Consider the following 21,761-nt stretch of genomic DNA (forward strand, 5'->3'; position numbering starts at 1 on the left):
CACACATGGTCTCAACTCATGCCCTGGCAAAACAATAAATGACACGATGCCAGTTACCCATGTTACTACTGAAGAATAGAAGGAACTTTCAACGTTAAATCTTGAATGCTAAGACCCTGGTGTGCTTCACTGGCATAAAGTGCAATCATGTACAGTTACATTAGTTTATATTTTTCATAAATAATCATGTATCAATAGGTGTATAAGCCAGTACAAGAATGTTAGTGTTGTAGAGACTTAGATATCATAATTTTTAACCCACTCTAAGAATTTTTTACACACAATTCGCTGATATTTGCTTGAAGACTTATAATATTTCTGGGATTCTGGAACAACTTGTTCTATTTTTGGACTATATTAACATTAAAAAAGAAGCATAGATATTCATATATGGGAGGAAGAGCTGTGGAGACCAATATAGCATCTATACTCATATGTGGCTATTAGAAGTACTTGAAATGTAGCTGGATGAACTAATATGTGTTCTAAGTATAAATTATATACCTGATTAATTTTTTAAAAAATACTTATTTATTTTTGAGAAAGAGAGAGACAGAGTGCTCATGTGAGCCAGGGAGGGGCAGAGGAAGAGGGAGAGAGAGTACCAAGCAGACTCCTGTCAGTGCAGAACCTGATATGGGTGAGATCATGACCTGAGCTGAAATCAGGAGTCAGATGCTTAACCGACTGACTCACCCAGGTGTCCCATACCTGATTAATTTTAAATAATTGATAAACTTGTGTGGTGTTTGGACTTCTGAACAAGAACAAAGACTTGTAAAGCTGGCTCCCTCAGTAACTGTTACTTGTGAATAAAGTTTTCTCGTCATTATAATTAACACAGGGTAGTAACAAGGTCATCAAAATAATTTAAAAACAATAAAAAAAAGAGTCTACAAGTAAATACACATATGACAGACAGACAGACACATACACACATATATATATCAGACACACGCACATACACACACACACACCTATCTGATTTGAAAGTATAAAAACAGGAATGTAAAATAGCTCATTAATTATTTTTATATGGATCACATGTTGAAATGATATTTAGGTTAAATAAAATATATTATTAAAATTAATCTCACCTATCTTGTTTACCTTTTTAAATGTGGTAATTAGAAAAATTTTAATTGTATGTGATTCACATTACATTTTTATCACACAGTGCTGCTCTCTAGAGTACCAACTGGGAAAGCAATTTATAAGCCATCATTGTTATAAGACCAATTTCTGCTTACACTAATAACAAGAGAAGTAACTTTGCATTTATGTATAGAAATCTAGTTTGAATGAATATTCATTCAATGATTAACTGTTATCACTCCTGGGTAGTGAAAATATGAGGTGAGGGGAAGTTTCATTTAACCTTCTAATATTCTAAAATTGTTTTTCTTTTAATGTACAGGAACTACTTATGAATTATAATCTTAATTTTTTTAATGTTTATTTATTTTTGAGAGAGACAGAGAGATAGACAGACAGGCAGAGAGCAAGTGGGAGAGAGGCAGAGTCTCAGAGGGAGACATAGAATCCAAAGCAGGCTTCTGGCTCCAAGCTGTCACCACAGAGCCCGATGCGGGTCTTGAACTCACAAGCCATGAGATTGTGACCTGAGCCGAAGCTGGACGTACAATGACTGAGCCACCCCTGTGCCCCAGGAACTACTTTTGAATTAGATATCATCTTGGCATCTACAGTCAATTGATTTTCAACAAGGGTACCAAGACCATTCAATGGAAAGAGAATGGTCTCTCAATAAATGGTACTTGGAAAACTGGATATCCACATCCAAAAGAATGAAGTTAAATCCCTACTTCACATTATATATAAAAATTAACTCAAAATGGATCAAAGACCTAAATTGAGGAACTAAAACTATTAGAGGAAAATATAGGGGAAAATCTGCATGACCTTGGATTTGGCCTTGGGTCTAAAATATGATAGCAAAAGTTTAAGAAACAATTGGACAAAAATAGACAAAGTGGACATGATTAAAAACTTTTGTGTACCAAAATCAGTATCAAGAGAATGAAAATAACCCAGAGAATAGGAAAAAAATATTTCCAAATCATATACTTGACAAGGATTTTATATCCAGAATAAAAAACACCTAAAACTTAACCAAAAACAACAAAAAACAAAAAAACGTCAATTAGGGGGCACGGGGGTGGCTCAGTTGGTTAAGCATCCGATGTCGGCTCAGGTCATGATTTCATGGTTCGTGGGTTTGAGCCTTGCGTTGGGTTCTGTGCTGACTTCTCAGAGCCTGGAGCCTGCTTCAGATTCCGTGTCTTTCTCTGCCCTTCTCCTGCTCATGCTCTTTTTCTCTTTGTCTCTCAAAAATGAATAAATGTTAAAAAAAGAAAACACCAACCCCCCCCCCCCAAAAAAAAACTCAATTAGGAAATGAAAAAGGATGTGAATAGCCATTTCTCCAAAGAAGATACAAATTGCCAACAGATGCATGAAAAGATGCTCAACATCATTAGTCATTAGGAAAATGCACATCAAAACAAGAATGAAATACCACTTCTTACTCACTAGGGTGACCATAATTAAAACAACAGCAACACATTAAAACAACAACAACAAAAATAGAAAATAACAAGTGTCAGAGAGGATATGGAGATACTGGAACACTTGTTGATTCCTCATGGAAATGGAAAAAGTGAGTCATCCTGGAAAACTGGAAATTTCTCAAAAAACTAAACAGAATTACCACACAACTCAACAATTCTACTCAAGAATTGTATCTGCTTAAAAGAATTGAAAATAGAAACTCAAATAGATACTTGTAGACCAATGTTAACACGGCAGCATTATTCATAATAGTAAGTAGGTGTAAACAACCCACGTGTCCATCAACAGATCAATGGATAAACAAAACATGGGTCTGTAAATAGAATGGAGTATTTATCATTCAACCATAAAAAAATGGAGTTCTGAGATACGTTACAACATGAATGAACCTTGAAAACATTATGCTGAGTGAAATAAACCAGACATAAAGGAATTCCACTTATATAAAATACTGAGAATAGGCAAATCATGAAGATAAAAAGTGAATTAGAGGTACCAGAGTCTGGGGGGAGAGAGATATGGACACAGAGTTTTTGTTTGGGATGCTGAAAATTCTTGGAAATAAATAATGGTAATGGCTATCCAACACGGTGAATGTAATTAATGCAACTGAACTGCACATTTAAAAATAGTTAAAAAGCACATTTTATGTTCTTTCTGTTTTACCACAATAAAAGTGCATCAATCAAATCATCTTGGGGACTGTGTTTTCTTTCTAGTCATGCATTAATTCAGTAAGTAACAATAAATATATATACTATGTGTTAGTTTGCTAAGCATGGATGACATAATGGTGAACAGAAACATAAAATGAACTTTGTTATGGGGTAAATTTGTAGTGTAATTGAAGTGGATTAACATCCATAGAGTAACCTTGGAAGACTTTAAGGCTTTGCATCATCCTTAAGAAGTTTCTCCTTTTGAATAATTTCAAACATTCTATAATTTAAAATACTCTCCATAGATTTTACATAAATATACTGATGACACTATACATAACTAATTTTTTCCACTGGCTGTATGGAATGCTTCGAAAAGAGAGGAAATACTGAACATAATGCTTATCCAAAAGGAAATTCCAATGAACTGGATAAAGAAAAGCATGCCTATATCAAATGTAAGAGCATTTAATTAAAACATGTAAACAGGCACCTGTATTTACTATCTAGATGTATGTATTTCAAATGCTAAAGGGAATGATGGAGTGATTAGAATCACATAATCATGAACAAGAAAAGCTTCATGAAAGAGAAGTTTGAATTAACTGGGAAGATATGAAGTAACACTAATAATCCTGTATTTTGATAATGTCAGTAGTTACACCATTACAAGAAATGAAATTGCTTTGATCTATATACACATGCACAAATGAATGCATGTAAAAAACAGTGAAGGGTGAATAATGCTGTGGGAAGGGCACGTGGAACTCTAGGTGCTATTTTTGCAACTTACTGTGAGTCTGAAATTATTTAAACAATGAAAGTAAAAGAGGACACAATTACTTATCACATAATAGCTATTAAAAATAAGGTATGTTGAAGTGTACATTGGACAAAAGTAAAACAACAACAAACAAACCACCTAAAATCAAGAGAATGTGTAATAGTGGTAGGACTGTGGAATGCATACACATTATTGTTGCTATTTTTCAAAGTTGTGGTAATGTGTCTGAAGAATTTATAAAACGTAAACATAGAAAAATAGACACGGGGGAAAACAAACATGCCAAAATAGCTAGAAAGAAAGGAAAGGAGTGGATATTGTGGCAAAGTATGGGAAGGGGTTCTAGGTCAGGGAGGTGGTCTATCAGTGACCCAGGGAAATCTGTCTACCTCAGAATATGCTATATTCTTTCTCCTCTCCTACAGAAATTATAGCTCCGAAGGATTATTGTATGGGTGGCCAAGGCTTACAGATTTCTTTTTGTCCTGTTTTTAGTAAAATTATAAGAATTCAGACATGAGAAAAAGGGCTGTTGTTTCTCTTATATTTTACCATTTACATACAGCGGAGCTCAGAACTTCTGTTTATTCATCATTTTCTTCAGTTTACAATTTGAGTTGGATATGAGTTAATTAATATATAAGGATGAAAGTATTTATATCATGCACAAGAATTACATATATTATAGGTAGCTTGGAAAATAAATATTTTATGACATAAAACTGATAGACTCAATGTTCATTATACCTCCTAACTTTTCTAGGAGTTGAGTAAAAGAAATCAATAATAAAAGACCACATGGAAATAATCAAAAGTAATTTGAATTGTATGTTCTTTAAATCTTGGATTAAATTTTCATAGAGGGATGCCATAATAGTTGGGTAAATAACAGACTGAGTCTGTTGCATTTGTGCAGTAGGCATTCTCCCCAAGATACATTAAATGGAAATACTTTTTTCCAAATGTCTATATTTTTACTATAAATCTTCTCCATATTTTCTAATAACTTTATTATGACTCAAGTTGACAGTAATCTTCATGCATCATCACATGTGCAATTTCCTGCTAAACTTTTATTTCTACTTAAGACATATTACAAACTTTATGGCGAGAAAGAGGGTACGCTCTGGGCAATTTCAAAAAACTTTAATGCCTAATTTGCCCCTTTAACTTTGAGAGGATGTTATGCCACAGATAGAAGTTGGGGCCAAGCACTGTCCAGAGAAAAAGGCAGGGATTTGTGAGATATTCAGGAATGAAACAGAGGCTTTATTTCTCCTAAACGCTGAGGCAGAACTTATAAAAGCAAACACCAGGAACTACTCAATACTAATCACAAGTTAGAAAGTTCTTATCGACTTCAATTCTATGCTATTAACATACAATTACATTTTATATTAAAAACTACTCTTGAGGAAACATTGTTTCATATACTGCCTGGAAATGGGTAACTCCCTACGTGACAAATTAAACCCAAATAAAACTATTGTGTGGTTACTTAATTTCTGATGTACTTAAAATGAGGCTGGAGTGTGCTCTAAGCACGTCACAGCTCTAAGCTGGAGTGTGGTCTAAAGCATAAAAGGCTTAGAGTGTGCTCTAAGCCTGGGCGGCTCACTTGGTTAAGCTTCTGACTTTGGCTCAGGTCATGATCTCATGCTTGATGAGTTTGGGTCCCATATTGGGCTCTCTGCTGACAGCTCAGAGCCCAGAGCTTCAGATTCTGTGTCTCCCCTCTCTCTGGCCCTCCCCTGCTTGCACTCTTTCTCAAAAATACAAATAAATAAATAAAATTTAAAAAACATATATCATACTACAATTTTTTTTACTCATCATTGAGTTCAAACTCAGCTACATAACAGGCAAGTTTCACAGATAACACCAGACCACATTAAGAAATGGAAGGATGTTACCAATAAATCTTCAGTAACCAGCACAAGGCTAATATAAAAAAGCAGTCACTAAATAAATAATTGTGACACAATTTCATCAGAAAACTAGGATTTCCTATTTCTGAAGATGCTTTTAAAAAATCTAATCCAGGGGTGACTGGGTGGCTCAGTCTGTTAACCATCTGATTCTTGATTTCGGCTCAGGTCATGATGTCAATGGTTCGTGAGAGCCAGCCCCACGCTGGGCTCTGTGCTGACCGCACGCAGAGCCGGCCTGGGATTCTGTCTCCCTCTCTCTGCTGCTCCCCGCACCCCCCCCCCCAAAAAAAAAAAACACTGGAAAAAATCTAGTCCATCCCAAGTTTTCTTACATTTATCATCTTACTATACACACCCCAAATGTTTTCAATAGTGGGCACTAGCTTTCCATATTCAGCTCATCTGTGTTTTTACCTCTATCTTTGGTTTATTATAGTTGGAAGAAAAGTATGTCTTTTTCCTTTGTACCATCTGAATAAACTGTATCAAATTGGAGAAAAAATGAAAAATTTAAAAGTTCAAATACCAAATCATCTGAAAAAGGAAGATTGTTCCTCAGTTGTGGTTCTTTTGTTAAGTGCTGTGTTTAGAAGTCCTGGGTCTGAGCCTTGATCACATCAGTGAAGTCACTAACTTCCTTTTTATTTAACTATATGAAATATTTAGGGAAAAAAAGGCAAACAAAACCACAAAATAATTCATGTTAGTAACTTCATACACAGATTCTAAAGAAACTTGCAAGGCTGACTTCTATTTTATGTTACGTGTACGTTTTGGGATTTCTAATGAGAATAAAAATGATTTACTAAGCATGCATTTTGCTTAATCAGTACTTCAAGTCAGAAAGTACTTGAATACTGAGAGACATTACTTTTTACATAAAAGTTTCTCAATTTATAAAACGTTTTCTATTGAAAGATAAGGCACAGAAAAATGCAATGACATCTGCTAAGCTTTACTTAGAAAAACTTAAAGAAATCCTACGGGATAACATCACTCAATTTTTCCTGGAGTACCTCTGATGGAGACTTCCTAAAAAAAAAAATCTGGAAATAATTAGAAACTATTATAGTACCTAAAAAAGTTTACTTGAAAACTAAATCTGTTATTCATCAAAGAACACAATACACTCAGAATAATGTAATAGAAAATTAAGGTACATATATAGAATGACATAGAGCACCTCAAACAAATGTAATTGTAAAGCATTAAAAAAAAAAGTTGACAGAAGACAGTGTCAGACCTGTGATATCCTGAAGAACACTAGGAAACACTACATTTAACTGATTAAGCAGTGATTTTGTTAAAACAAAATATATTAATTATTTGACTTATTTTATTTCAGTTCATTTTCTTTCTAAATGACAAGAAACCAATTCTTTTTAAAAAGATACTACTAAGGCGCAACTTTAATACACATTGAAAGGGAAGAAGAACAAAGAGCTAATTCTTCAAATGTACTCTTGTGTCGTCAGGTATGCATGGGAAGGAAAGCTATGCAAAATATTGTAAAAAACATTTGGGTATTTGAGGAACAATAAATGCAATACAATGATAATGCTAATAGCTTCTTAAAAGTAAAAATATGTTCTCGACAGAGACCTAAAATTCCACTGGGGAGCAGACTGGATGGCATGTCCCTTGGAATTTAAAAGGCTGTCCATATGAACTGAATTATCCTTGACAAGTACCTTCAGACACTTGTAATATGATCTCATGTAAATTTAGACCATATTTTGCACACAAACCAGTGGCAATAGTAAGTTTATTCAGGAGCTCAGATAAGAAGAAAAGAAAAACTGATATCTTTAGTAATAGTTGTTAACATGAAATTTCCGAAATGAAAAGCATAAAAATTAAAGTAACGTGTTGTCACAAATGAAAGAAAAACAAATATTGAGAGAAAGATTGCCTTTTCTTTTCCTTTTTCAATCCTTGGCTACCTAGTCTCTCCAAACAAAATTTTATCCTTCAATAGTTTATCTAAATTTGGAAAAAGAAAAACACATTTTAAGCACATAAATAAACAGAGAAATTCCATTTGCGTTCGAATTTTAATAACATAACTACTATCAAACTTATAATAAATCATAACAACATAGAGCCATAAATATTTATAAAAAGCTGACTGTAAGATAAAACAAAAAGACAACTCAGAACTCTGTAGCTTTAAAGATTCCTCAGGACTGCCCTGGCACAAAGACAGCCCTACAAACTTTGCTAATTCTACAGGGATCAGCTCCATTGTCCAAGAGACGCATTAAGGCCTGTAGAAGAGAACCCAGCTTTGGAGAGTGCTAGGCCCAGCAAGCTCCAGAGCATCATTAACTGTAATTATTTTCCTTTAACAGAAGTCTGCTACTGCTATGGTTGTCCTGCTAATGGATGAAAACAGGACATAGATCATCTTGAATTTGAGTAGTAGAGAAAAATCACAGATTAAAAGAAATTTTAAAGGCATGTCTATTTTTGTGAGTGTCCTTAAAACCAAGATTTTACACATCCATGGAAAAATTAACGATCTATAAAGATGGTTTCATAAGCTAATTTCACAGTATTATAATAAACTCATCCCACCTCAACTGTATTAAAGTAAGATTATCACTCATTATTTCTTTAAAAATATTTTATGGAAAGCAGCATTTCAGTTTAACAAATAACAGAATGATGGGAACTATTTTTTACAAACATACATTTTGTAGTCACTTAAATGAAGTATATTTAATCAATCAACCACTTGAAATATTTAAATACACTCTGAATTATTTAAAAAATTCAACTTAAAAATCAAACTGAGAGACATGTTTATAATATTGCTTTGCTGAAACACTGAAAGAAAGTGCACTGCACAGAGTGCTTAAATTTCTCACTCTTCCTTTCAATCAATATCTGAGGCAAAGTTTCATCTCTAGGGCCCTTAATGGCAGGAATTCCTGGAGCCAGCAAATGAGTAATGTTAAACCTATGATTAGATGATGAGGCCATCAAAGACACTAGACCCTAATGCTACATTCTTCTTTATTTCTCTGAACTGCAGTAAAACCCAGAGCTAAAGAAGAAGGAATTTTAAGGTACTTTTTTTTCCCACAAAAGCTTTTTTTTTTCTTCTTCTTTTTTTTTTAATACATGTGCATCATCAAGAACCTAAAAGGTCCGGATCTCTCCAAATGTCTCTTGAACTCAGGACTCTGGCAATAGGTAACAATTTTCAAATGCCCTGCAAATGAACTCCTGCCAGAGATGCTGTTTTCTTTATTCTTCATATTCTTCCTGGCTGAAAAGGGAGAAATGGACCTAATGGTTTCCCTATGAATATATTCTTCAAGAAAATAAACCTAAAGACTGGAAATCAATAGGTAAGTCTTGGTTGTTTTGTTTTTGCTAATATTTTAAAGGTGATCCTTTAAATATTGAAGCCATATTGTTGTTTATTTGGGAGTTAGCTGCAGCTTCAGACAGACCTCAAGGTCAGTAACTAGAAAGAGTTTAGATGTATTTTTCTTCCTATTGAGGAAACTAGGGATAAATGTAATAACTACTTATTACAAACACACATAAGCTGTTTTTCTTGTTCTCATAATACAAAGTATTTAATACTTATATGAAAATCAGGATCACTCGGAGACTTGAATGAGCTGATAAGACAGACCACTGGGTCCCTAATTTTAGTTATTAGAAAAATGTAATACATGTATTTTAATTTCTTATAAAAGCTAAGAAGAAAGAAAACCCTAAAACTATAAATTGTATTTTTGAATCTGATTATTAAAGATAAATAGCACAAGTAGATTTTTGGAATGTATCCTGAAATATACAAATTACCTTAAAAAAAGGAAAGCCACAAGGTATTGTATCAAAGGCCATTCACTAATAAGCTATATTTTATACTCCGCTATTGTATGAAAAGGCTTTGCTTTCATTATCTCTAATCTAATAGAAGAAATCATTTAACAATAAATGTCAAAACTATAAATTCCACTATACCATTTTTAAATGGAGACATGTAAAGAAGCGTATCAAAAGATCTATAACAAATTACACACACACACACACACACACACACACACACACACACACACACACACATATATTTCCAGATAGGAGACAATAGAAGGATAGGAATGGTGGGAAAGAATAAGATAGCTAAAGTGTGTGGAAGAAGGGAGAGGGAGACTATATCAATATTCACACAGTACGATCATCTACATAAAAATATCTTAATATAAATTATTTTCGTCATCTATAAGAGATGGAAGTTTTAAATATATACAAACAAATACAAATATATGCATATGCATTCCATGACTAAAAATCCTCATGGAGTTTAATGCAATCCAGTGAATTAGATTTCCTACCTGAGAACAAAGCAGCATAACGAGTTCAACCACAGATGTGCTGGACTTCATACAAACGAGGCCTGCAACGAAGAAAGGTTGAAACAATGAAATCTCCATGGTAGAAATCATCATTCCGAGTTAATTAATTACGTGATTTTAACTTATCAAAACTTTCTTTAAAATAGAACTTCTAACATAAAACAAATGGAAACATTCCCATAGTTTTTATGACAATTTTAAAACATTCAGATATTCAAGAAGTTATAAAAAAAATACTAAAAAAAATTGACTTCTTCATGCTTGGGTTATTTATTTGGTCAAGGCATTTCTCATATTTAAACAAGGTACAGGGTAGTTATTGAAATTGGTGAGCTTGTTAGAGCTACTTTTATTCCAAAGACATTTGCTATGTGACTGTCTCTAGAACAAAGAACAATAATCGGTGAAGATCTGCCTAAATTTTCTTCTAAAAACACAAAATTAAAATGATTTACAAATAGTAACACTCCCTCGGTTGTCAGTTGTTAAATGTTTTTAAAATATTTAAAAAAATGAACTTCACACACAAGTATCACATTAAGCTATGTTTATAAAATCTTCCACTGTTGTGTTTCCAAAGTCTCTGAACAGTCATCAGTAGAGAAAAGAATGAAATGTTATATAATTTGTACATAGTAATGGCTACTATTCATTGATCACTTACTATGTCCTGGGCACTGTGTTAAGTGCCTTATATACATAGTCTCATTTAATTCTCATTTCTTTTTTTAATTTTTTTTTTTTTTTAGTTTTTTAAGTTTACTTATTGAGAGAAAGAGACCAAGCACATGTGAGCATGAGTCAGGGGAGTGGCAGAGAGAGAATCCCAAACAGGCTCTTTGCCTTCAGCATGGAGCCTGCTGTGGGGCTTGATCCTAGGAACCTAAGATAGGACATGAGCCAAAATCAAGGGTTGGACGCTTAACTGACCAAGCCACCCAGGAGCCCTTTAATTCTCATTTTTTACTCTGTTACATACTATTACTATACTCATTCTACAGGCAGGAAAATATTTTTCCCACAAACAATTTAAACACTAATTATTCATCAAGACTTTTCCCAATCAAAAGGATGACTGCTGAATAACATATAATTAGAAAGCAGATCATGATTGGTAGTTTTTTAAAAGTGCCAGCAATAGAGGAAGATATAACTAAGAATTAATAACCATCTTGGGGTGAGAGTATGTAATCATGATGCTTCTTAATTAAAAAAAAATTAATAGGTTTGTTTTTTCTTTTCATATGAGCACAAAAGTAATCTGTAAAAGCATTGTATGTAGTAGGAAATGCCATGGTCTTACATTAGTTGTTGCTAAATGGAAAGTTGAGGTGGAGCCAGCTTTTTCTTCTTAAGGTGATTTCAATAAACAGTCTCAAATGCCTTCTAGGCTGTAGCATGTATATTTATTGTAGGTAGTGGATAAATACCCTTTTGTGCCCACTCTGCTAACAAGACTATCCTTATTGTACACATGACAGAAAAAGCTGTAAAAAGGCACTAGTATTCCATCTTATCAGATCTTTGGGCAGACAGTTAACTAATGAAATAAGAGGCAGATGTGAAAAGCTCATTTAAGAGACAATTGCTGTAATTGATCAGCAATTCTCATGCTCAGGAGCTAGAGAGTCCAAAAGATTAATGGGACATTTATCACCTGTTGGCTACTCAACTATTTGAAACTCTGACAAAACTAAGTGAAAGGCCAAAGGACTATGCATAGCAAAACAATCATAATTATGATATGGACTCCATATCAGTTTAGATTTTAGACTGCAGGCTACATAAAAGATAACTATAAAAAGAATTATTCACCATATATTTATTTTGCATATAATTTTTTTAAATACATAACAACTTAAAGTAAAAATTAGGAAAAATATGCAATTGCATTAATTTCTCAGACTCATTCTTTAAAGGAACTTCTAAAAGACTTCTATGTTACAAGAATGTTCACAATTTTTTACAAATTCTGACATAAGGAAAAATAAAAAAAGGTCCCATCAATGCCTTGTTCAAAGGACATAACAACAAATCAACAGCATAGCCACACTGCAATTTGCAATCAGGACGGCCATTGGGATTTCAACTCCATAAAGCCTCACAACTTTATTAATGTGTTTTGTCTAATTGGTTTTGAACAGAAGGAACTAATGGATTCTCTTTTAAAGGAAGAAAACATCCAACTTTGACAATGAGAACACAAGCAGAGTCAATTCTGGAAAACTTATCAGCCTTCCAATTCTATACAATCACTTTGGTTGGAACTATTTCTAGTATTACTATAACAAATAGGCTAACCCCAATGTTTGCATTACAGATACTAAAAATACAAGCAATGTCTGATGACACTCTATCCTTGCACACTTTCTAAATTAAGAAGTATCCATACCTGAAAGTTTAAGATGTAGGAATAAACATGGTTTTTTATAACTTTAATCATAAGCTCAAGAAAGCCATATTTTATCTAGTGATGCTATAAAGAACTCAGGCTGTATAAGCATAAGGCAGATATTTTATAAGTGTATATTTCAAACAGGTTGATTTTATCCTTTTTGTACCTGGCAAGAAATTCATAATCAAATCGACTCATTTGGTATCTACTCATAGGAGCACAGTACAGTGTTAGCATTGAGGAATTAAGACATTATCTATACCTTCACATATGCTCCACGTTTTTAATTCACATCTAAGATTATCTAACATTTACCAGGAGCTTTGTCATTTACAAATCATTTTTTATATATTTGCTATCTCATCTGATTCTCTTAACAACTCTTTGATTTAGTTGTTATTACCTCATATGATAGATAAAATATGAAGATTCAGTGACTGGCCCAAGGAGTTTCCCTTAGTAAGTAGTGGAGCTGAAACCTGAATTCAAGTCACCTAACTTGAAAGCCCATTTAATGTCTTCTGCAGAGTTATGTAAATAATTAAACATGACTAGGATGGCAATATGTGGCTATGAGAAAGGTTATAATGGTTGATTCCAACTGGGATGATTTTGACAGCTTTCTTGGAGAAGGCAGCATATGTTAGTCAGACGTGGGGGAAAAAGCATTCTATTTAGCAAAAGCACAGAGGGGAAAGGGAACAAAAATAAATCTGAAAGACCTTTATTGCTTAGGGGAAGGATGAGTAGAGTATAGGAGGCATTTGAAAGTGGGACTGAGGCCTAGGGTAAAATTCAAACATAAATAAAGATTTATTTATTTATTTTTTTAATGTTTTATTTATTTTTGAGACAGAGAGAGACAAAGCGTGAGCAGGGGAGGGGCAGAGAGAGAGTGAGACACAGAATCCGAAGCAGGCTCCAGGCTCCGAGCCGTCAGCACAGAGCCCGACGTGGGGCTCGAACTCACAGTGAGATCATGACCTGAGCCGAAGTCAGATGCTTAACTGACTGAGCCACCCAGGTGCCCCCAAACATAAGTAAAGATTTAAAGCAGTAAAATTACAAATGTTTTTGAAAGAGAAAGAATGTAGAGCAAGATACAAAATTGGGGAAATGTTACTAAGGCTAAGGTATGTATTCCGATTCTCTGATCACTTTTCCCACCCTCTCAGGGAGGTAGTCCCCAAAGAGCTGTACACATGCACCTCTCCAACAAAAATCTAGTTAGAAGTATTGGCCAGTTACTAGACTATTCTCACCAGCAAATATACATTCACCAGAATATTCTGACTAGAATTACTAATCCAATACTGTATACCATACAAGTTACCAGTATAAAATTAACACCTGGAGTGAAGAAAATAAATATGTATGTAAAGAGATACTCAACAGTGAAGAAAACTGTCTAGTAATAGCTTTTGAATATATTGTGAACTATACTGTTGAAAGATAAAGTCAGCTGAGTGGCTAACATAGAAGCACTTGAGAAGATTAATTGGATGGACAAATTTGAGGTGGCCCAGATGCAGGAAGTAAAGAGTGAAAAGATCTGAGTAGACCACCATCCAAAACACTGGCAGTTCTTTTGGGTTCCCACTTATTAGGGGTTAGAAGTCAGCTTTATTTTCAGAACTCCACTTCCCTACCATAAACAACAAAACATAACAAAACAAAACAAAACAAAGCAAAAAAACCCACCAAACCCCATTAAAATGTAAGATGAATGGAAAGTTAAAAGTTTGACCTTTGGGAGAAAGCTATCTTTCTTTAACTCAAGGAATACTGAAACGTACAGTGATGCTGTTTTAATACAGAGCTGTCAGACTCTTCTGCGTCAATCTGTGAGTCTGATTTCATGTATCTGTAGAATTAGATCAAATTAAAAGAACCCTTAGCTTCAGAATAGTATGGAGAAATTCTCTCTCTGGCAGGATGTTCCTCACAGTGGGAGGTAAGGGGTGTGAAGCCTTACAGTGATAAGCAAGGAACCACACTCCCAGCAAGGAATCACACTCATAGGTGGGACGACTCATCTTTTAAGCGGTATCAGTGTTCCTTCAGCAAGGGTCCTCTACCAAGAGAGGAGACCTACAGGCATCTATGACTAAGGCAGTGCTCTGAGTATGCTCCCAATAAATACCAATTAATGAATAAATCTGGAAACCATCATTCACTGAGTAACTGCTATAGATGATAGAGGAAAAAAACAAGATTTGGAGAAAAAAATAAGAGTATTTTGGAAGGGACAAGAGCCCAATTCATTCAAAAAGCATTTATTGAGCTTAATGTCTAATGTGTCAAATGCCATGTCAAGTACTAAGTATAAAAAGAGGTAAGGAAAGTGGCACAGATTTTATATACAAATAATCATGTATAGAATCCTAGGAGGTAGAAAGTACAAAGTGTTAGAAGCACAGAAAGGTAGTGAGCAACTGTGCTGAGAATTTACAGGGTATGCACTATGTCATTTGGAAGATGTCATGCTTACCTAGGCAAAAAAAGGAAAGAAGGGAAAGTCATCTGAGGCGACAGAAATATTAGAGATAGAAAGAAACAAGAAATAGATAGTAAAATGGGGTTGGAGTATTATGTTGCCTTGTGCAAAGGATAGAAGGCAGCAAGTGGAAATGAAGACAGATTGAGAGAGAGAGAGAGAGATTGAGGAAGCAGGACCATATATGGTATGTATTCCTAGTGTCAACAGGGAGCCCCTGAAGGATTCTAAGCAGAGGGAAGACAGAATACCATCTATTTTGGGAAGATCCCTTTCTGTAAGTGGTAGAGGCAGAAATCCACAACTGTAGAGTCCAGTCAAGACAATGTGAGCCTGAGCTGAAGGCAGTGACAAAGCAAATAGAGGCAGATGTGAAAGTCATTTTGGAATGAGACGAGACAGTATTTCAGACAATAGGATAGGAGGTTAAACAGCAAGGTACAGGAGCAATGAAAGTGTGAGTGGTGAAGACTTTACCTGAGCTACAGATAACAAATGAAGCAGCAGATATGTGGAAAGAAAGTGCCGAGTTTCATCCTGGACAAAATTAGAAATATAGGCAAAAAATTAATGTTGAGTTTTAGGAGTATATGTTTTTTAAGTATAGATGTTCTAACTCTGACAAACCAGATATAAAGAAGTCAGGCAGAGAGCGTGGTGTTAAAGAAAACATAATTATGTAATTTTTAGAAGAGTTCCTACTAGCAGTTTTAAAATCTAGTTTTCTATTTCTCCCCATAATAAAATATCCAAATTAATTTTCCATCTAACAGACATGACTATTCTGATAATTTGTATTTTAAAAATCAAGTCTTCCCAGGACTATTTAGTTTTTAAATAACTTTCTAATGATTTTAACTTTCTTAAATTCCGAAATTAGTAGAGATTGAGTGACACTGAAATGGTTGAAATAGTTTCATTTTAGTAACAAATGTTGAATAAAAACTACAGACCTTGAAAGGAATTGAATAGGCTCGCTATGCTTCACTTGTTTTAGTTTCAATGGTCCACAGCTGCTAATTTCTTTGAAAGTCTCTGTTCCATGCAGTTTTCACAGTGTATTATAAAGCATTCTAAAATACAGTATACACTGTATATACCACATGTATATCTGTGTCTATCGTTTATGTCCTCTGCAATGCTTACACATCTCTATCAGCATAAGAGCAATTTCCTTTTTTGGCTTCCAAACCAAATGCTTTCTAAAGCATTCTAAAACACACTATACACTATATACACCATATGTATATCTGTGTCTATCATTTATGACCTCTGCAATGTTTACACATCTCTATCAGTATAATAACAATTTCCTTTTTTGGTTTACCAAGCTTTTACTTTCTTATCTGCAATATGAAATTTGTTTTTCTATTTCATCACTGTGATATGCCCCTGTATGTGAAAACTTACTTCCAGTTTTACCATGTAAGTCATCTGAACTTATTAAGGCCAAAACTTAAAAAATTAGCAAAGTAGGTAATTTGTGTGACTTTCTCATTTAAAACCAAAACACCAAAACCAAATAAAACACTTAATATTAAACATCCTTTGCAATAATGATGATGGCTTGAATATTAACTACAACTAATATTAATGTGTATATGTAATATTACTGCTTTCATGTTTTAAGATTTCATGTTATTTCAAAGATTTTAATTTAAAACTGCATTACAAATGGAAACAATTATAATATTACCTTCCAGAAACTAAAATAACATTAGGTTCATTTTCTAAGTAAAAGCTTTTTAAGTGTAATTAAACTATTACAGTTTATTTTTATATTATACATTTCAACTGAAAAAAAAATACCTCGAAATACTGTAGAGACAGTGAGAGTTCATTCATTCACTAATATACTTCAGTTCACTAAAAACTAAGATGCCAGCAACTTATGGCAGTCTTAATGTCTTTAGAATAGGAACAAAACTGAATTCTCTATATATCAGGGGTCAGCAAACTTTTTCTATAAAGGCACAGGTAACATATTTTAGGCTTTGGTGGCAGCCATAAATTTTTGTTACAACTACTCAACTCTGCCAATGCAGAGCAAAAACAGCCACATAACACGTAAAACAAGTGGGCCTGGCTGTCTTCCAAAAAATCTATTTACTCATCACAAGGTGTGTGTGTACATGTGCATGTGTGTATGTCTGTGTGTAAAGAAGAGAGAGAACACATACAGATGCGCATGCATACATCTATAGATTTTTTAAACTGTGGGGAAAATTAGTTTTGATTATATATCTATGATGCTTTATAATTTAAAATCCAAGCAGCTTTGAAAAGCAGCTTTCTTGTAAGATTGTTGCAAACTTAATTATCAGCATAATTTCACCTAAATAGTGTTGATGCTATTCACAATCTTTATTCCACTTAGTGTGAACATCCTTATGTATTACTGCAGACACATTAATGTGCTTGATTAACGAGCTACCCCATACTCTCCTGAAGATGCTATGAAATAATACATATAGGTACCTTTATGTTATATTACCTTATGCTATATATTACCTTTCTTTTTAAAAAAAATATTAAGTTTATTTATTTATTTTGAGAGAAAGAGAGAGAGATCAGGGGAGGGGCCGAGAGACAGAGAGAGGAAGAGAGAGTCTCAAGCAAGCTTCACACTGTCAGCACGGAGCCAGAAGTGGGGTTCGAACCCACAGACTGTGATTGTCATGACCTGAGCTAAAAATCAAGAGTTGGACACTTAACCAACTGAGCCACCCAGGTGCCCCTTACCTTTCTTATATCCCAAGGTATCTGCAGTACAAGACACATCTGGTCTAAGGTTTTGAATAAAGCATTTTAGGCATTTAGTAAAATTTTAAAAATGGGACAGCTTTGTATTTAGTAATTTATTTTTTATTAATTTTTTAATTTTTTATCTTTATTTTTTATTTTGGAGAGACAGAGTGCAAGCGGTGGAGGGGCAGAGAGGGAAAGGGAGACACAGAATATGAAGGAAGCTCCAGGCTCTGAGCTGTCAGCACAGAGCCTGACTCGGGACTCGAACTCACGAACCGCAAGTTCATGATCTGGGCTGAAGTCGGATGCTCAACTGATTGAGCCACCCAGGTGCCCCATAATGTTTCATTTTTTTAATAGATTTTTTAAATGTTTATTTATTGTTGACAGAGAGAGAGAGAGACAGAGTATGAGTTGGGGAGGGTACAGAGAGGGAGATACAGAATCTGAAGCAGGCTCCAGGTTCTGAGCTGTCAGCCCACAACCTGATGTGGGGCTCGGACTCATGAGCAGTGAGATCATGACCTGAACCGAGGTCAGACACTTAACCAACTAAGCCATTCAGGTGCCCATTTAGTTATTTATTTTTAAATGTTTATTTAATTTGAAAGAGAGAGAGAGAACAGGGAAGGGTCAGAGAGAGAGAGAGGGAGGGAGGGAGGGACGGAGGGAGAGGGAGAGGGAGAGGGAGAGGGAGAGGAGAGAGAGAGAGAGAGAGAGAGAGAGAGAGAGAGAGAGAGAGAGAGAGAGAGAAATCCCAAGCAGCCTCCATGCTGTCAGCACAGAGCCTATATGGGGCTCAAATCCAGGGACCATGAGATCATGACCTAAGCAAAAAGTAAGAGTCAGATGCTTAACCAACTGAGCCACTCAGGTGCCCCCAAATGTGACAGCTTTCTAAAAGTGAGAAATTGGGGGCTCCCAGGTGGCTCAGTCAGTTAAACATCAGACTCTTGCTTTCAGCTCAGGTCATGATCTCATGGTTCATGAGTTCGAGTCCCACATTGGCTGCATCAGTCAGATGAACCAAACTTATTTTCAAAAGTGCATAAACTTTATCCAATAATTATAGGCTTAAATTGCTTAAGTACTTTGAGGAAATAAATAAGACCTTCAAAAAATTCCTGATCTGTGCTCAAAGCAACAAATTTTCCATTTTGACCCAAGCTCATTTTCTTTACTGAATTCTGCATTTAGGGGATAATATTAAATAGAGATAAATAATTAATCCAGTTCTATTCATTCTTAGTAATAAAAGAAGAAGTTCTTGGGACCTGGAAGAACTTGGAAGTTCCTTATTTTTTTTTCAAGTTTATTTATTCTGAGAGAGAGAGAGAGAGAGAGAGAGAGAGAGAGAGAGAGAGAGAGAGAATGAGAATGGGGGAGGGGCAGAAGGAGAGGAAGAGAGAAAATTCCAAGAAGGCTCTTCCCTGTCAGAGCAGAGCCTGATGTGGGGCTCGAACTCACAAACTGTGAGATCATGACCCGAGCCAAAGTCAGACTGAGCCACCCAGGCACCCTGAAATTTCCTTAAATTTTTTACAACATTGAAGATACTCTCAAAAGTTACAGAAATTATTTATAAGCATGTGATTCCATGCAAGCAATAATTTATTGGGAATATATACCATGCACTATATAAACAAAAAAAAGTATAGCTCATTGAATTAACAAGATTATTTTGTCTACATCAATCAAACTCACATATCCATAACTCAGAGTGATGTCTTAGAGTCAAATTATATAGTCATATACCAGAATACAGTCCAATAATGATGCAGTAAGAAATCAGCATGCGGATTGCTTAGCAATTAAAAAATAACACTTCAAGTATAAATATTTGACCTACTTATAAACTAAATGCAAATGTTGCTTTTATTTCTTCCAATCTTTCTTACAATAATAGAACTATTACAAATATCAATTATCTTTTGAAACAGTATAAACAAGGAAATCAACAAAATGGAATCAAATAAATAACCACAAAAATGTCTGTGAAAAAGTAAAGAGCTAGTAATTTCCAAGAGTTAAAGCCTTTCAATGATTCAGTATTCCACACTTACTATATGCCAAGCAGAAATACGAAACAGATATGTTTCATGTATTTCAGAAGCCTACATTCTAACAGAAGTTGCATGCTGATAAATCTATTTAATGTGAAGAGACCAAGAGTTATCTCAGAACCGTTATAGGATGTTGACTTGGTAAGCAAGATACATAATGTTAAGATATTCCTATTGTGATTACAAAAATATGGTGGAAATAACAACAGGAAATATTTAATTTGAAGTAACGTGCAGTTATTAATTTCTTAGAAAAAATAACTAAAGATCACTCTAAGATCAGCAGTCACAAACAGTATTATTCAATTTGTGAAACAGAATCTGATGTGAGTAACTTCCTCGACTCTCATCAGTGTATCCACCCCTGAGATGTCTCTCTATACCAAAACAAGTATGTAAATAGAAAACACATTTAATACAAGAATATTTTCTGGCTTAAACGTCCCAAAGTAAAGCTTTTTAAAATTACCTGCCTAAACTTTTTAAGGAATTAGTTTCAAACTGAAAATAATATCCTCACAGAAAACTGTCTTTGGCTGGATTTAGTGTAATTAGAACAACCCTATTGAGTATGGAAAGAAGAACATTTTAGGCATGGGTGAAAGCACGTAGATAATGCATTATAGGTCATAGTTCCATATGATGGAGAAAAAGGAGAAAATCATCCCCTAGCAGTTAAAACTGATCACAAGTCTAAATTGTAGCTTTCGTGGATACTATTACACACATTAGACTTTATTTTATATACAAGCCAGTAAATTTTGTTAGCTGGATACCAAGCAAAAATAGATTAAAAGCACTGATACTACATGGAGGGGCAGTGTATACACAAAAGAAAGCAGTGAAGACAAAGAAGTTACACAGGAAAATAGCTTCGAAGGAGACACAAAGGGGTAAGCTTAATCTTCTAGGAAATGTTCACATGGCTTATGAATAGCTGAAACAAAAAAATAACATGAAGTTGATCAAAATCTCACCATACATGGCATAACTTACACCATCTTGGTTTGTATTACTGTATAGTAGAAACATTAAAGATAAAATCACTATCTTACTGTCCTTGGCGATAATGGGACCAGAAACAGTAAATTTATAAATTTATAAACAGTAAATTTATAAATTCGGGCATAGTGAAATGCAGTCCATTTAGTTGGAAGAATACTAGCGTGGTATGAGGTGAAGTCTGGGAAAAAGTTACAGGAAACCCAAGATGCTCACTTGGTAAAATGAAGAGGTTCCCGGGGAAAGAGTTACTGTGGAAAGGGTTTGTTTTTCTTGTGATCCAGAGCCTACCTAAATTGCAGTAACTTCAGTTAATTAAGGGGCGTCTGTAATGTGGAAAACTGTGTTTTGATATCTGAGAAGTACAGACTGGAGGATGAGGGTCAAGGCTGATGTGCCCTGAGCCTGACCTCAGTACAAGAAACTAGAGACCTGGCACAACAAATCTGGACCGTGGAGGTTATGGACTAGGAAAAAGTGTGCTTTCTGTGTTCCCTTTGATTGTACTGGTGTTTCAAACACCATGTACATGGATGCTACTAATTATCTGAATGCTAGTAACAAACCAGTTAGTTCTTATACTTCTAAATATTTTAACATTGGGATTAAACCCATTTTATCAGCATTACAGAATCCTTTAATCCGAATCAAGCTTTTAATTAAGTCAAAGCAGCCCTGGACTAAAAATGTGAAGATCTGGTTTTAGTGGACAAT

General features: G+C 34.6%; 1 protein-coding gene across 10 annotated transcripts in view; it reads right to left on the bottom strand.

The window, feature by feature from the left end:
• Positions 1-21,761, bottom strand: part of NBEA (neurobeachin) — a 681,254-nt gene that overhangs the window by 345,162 nt on the left and 314,331 nt on the right. For all 10 annotated transcript variants that reach the window (XM_058687599.1, XM_058687578.1, XM_058687548.1 and 7 more), the window contains one exon: positions 10,322-10,383. In XM_058687599.1, coding sequence (XP_058543582.1) covers positions 10,322-10,383 — 62 coding nt within the window. The remainder of the gene's footprint in view (positions 1-10,321; positions 10,384-21,761) is intronic.

The sequence above is a fragment of the Neofelis nebulosa genome, chromosome 1, assembly GCF_028018385.1.
Source record: "Neofelis nebulosa isolate mNeoNeb1 chromosome 1, mNeoNeb1.pri, whole genome shotgun sequence".
NCBI classification, from domain to species: Eukaryota; Metazoa; Chordata; class Mammalia; order Carnivora; family Felidae; genus Neofelis; species Neofelis nebulosa.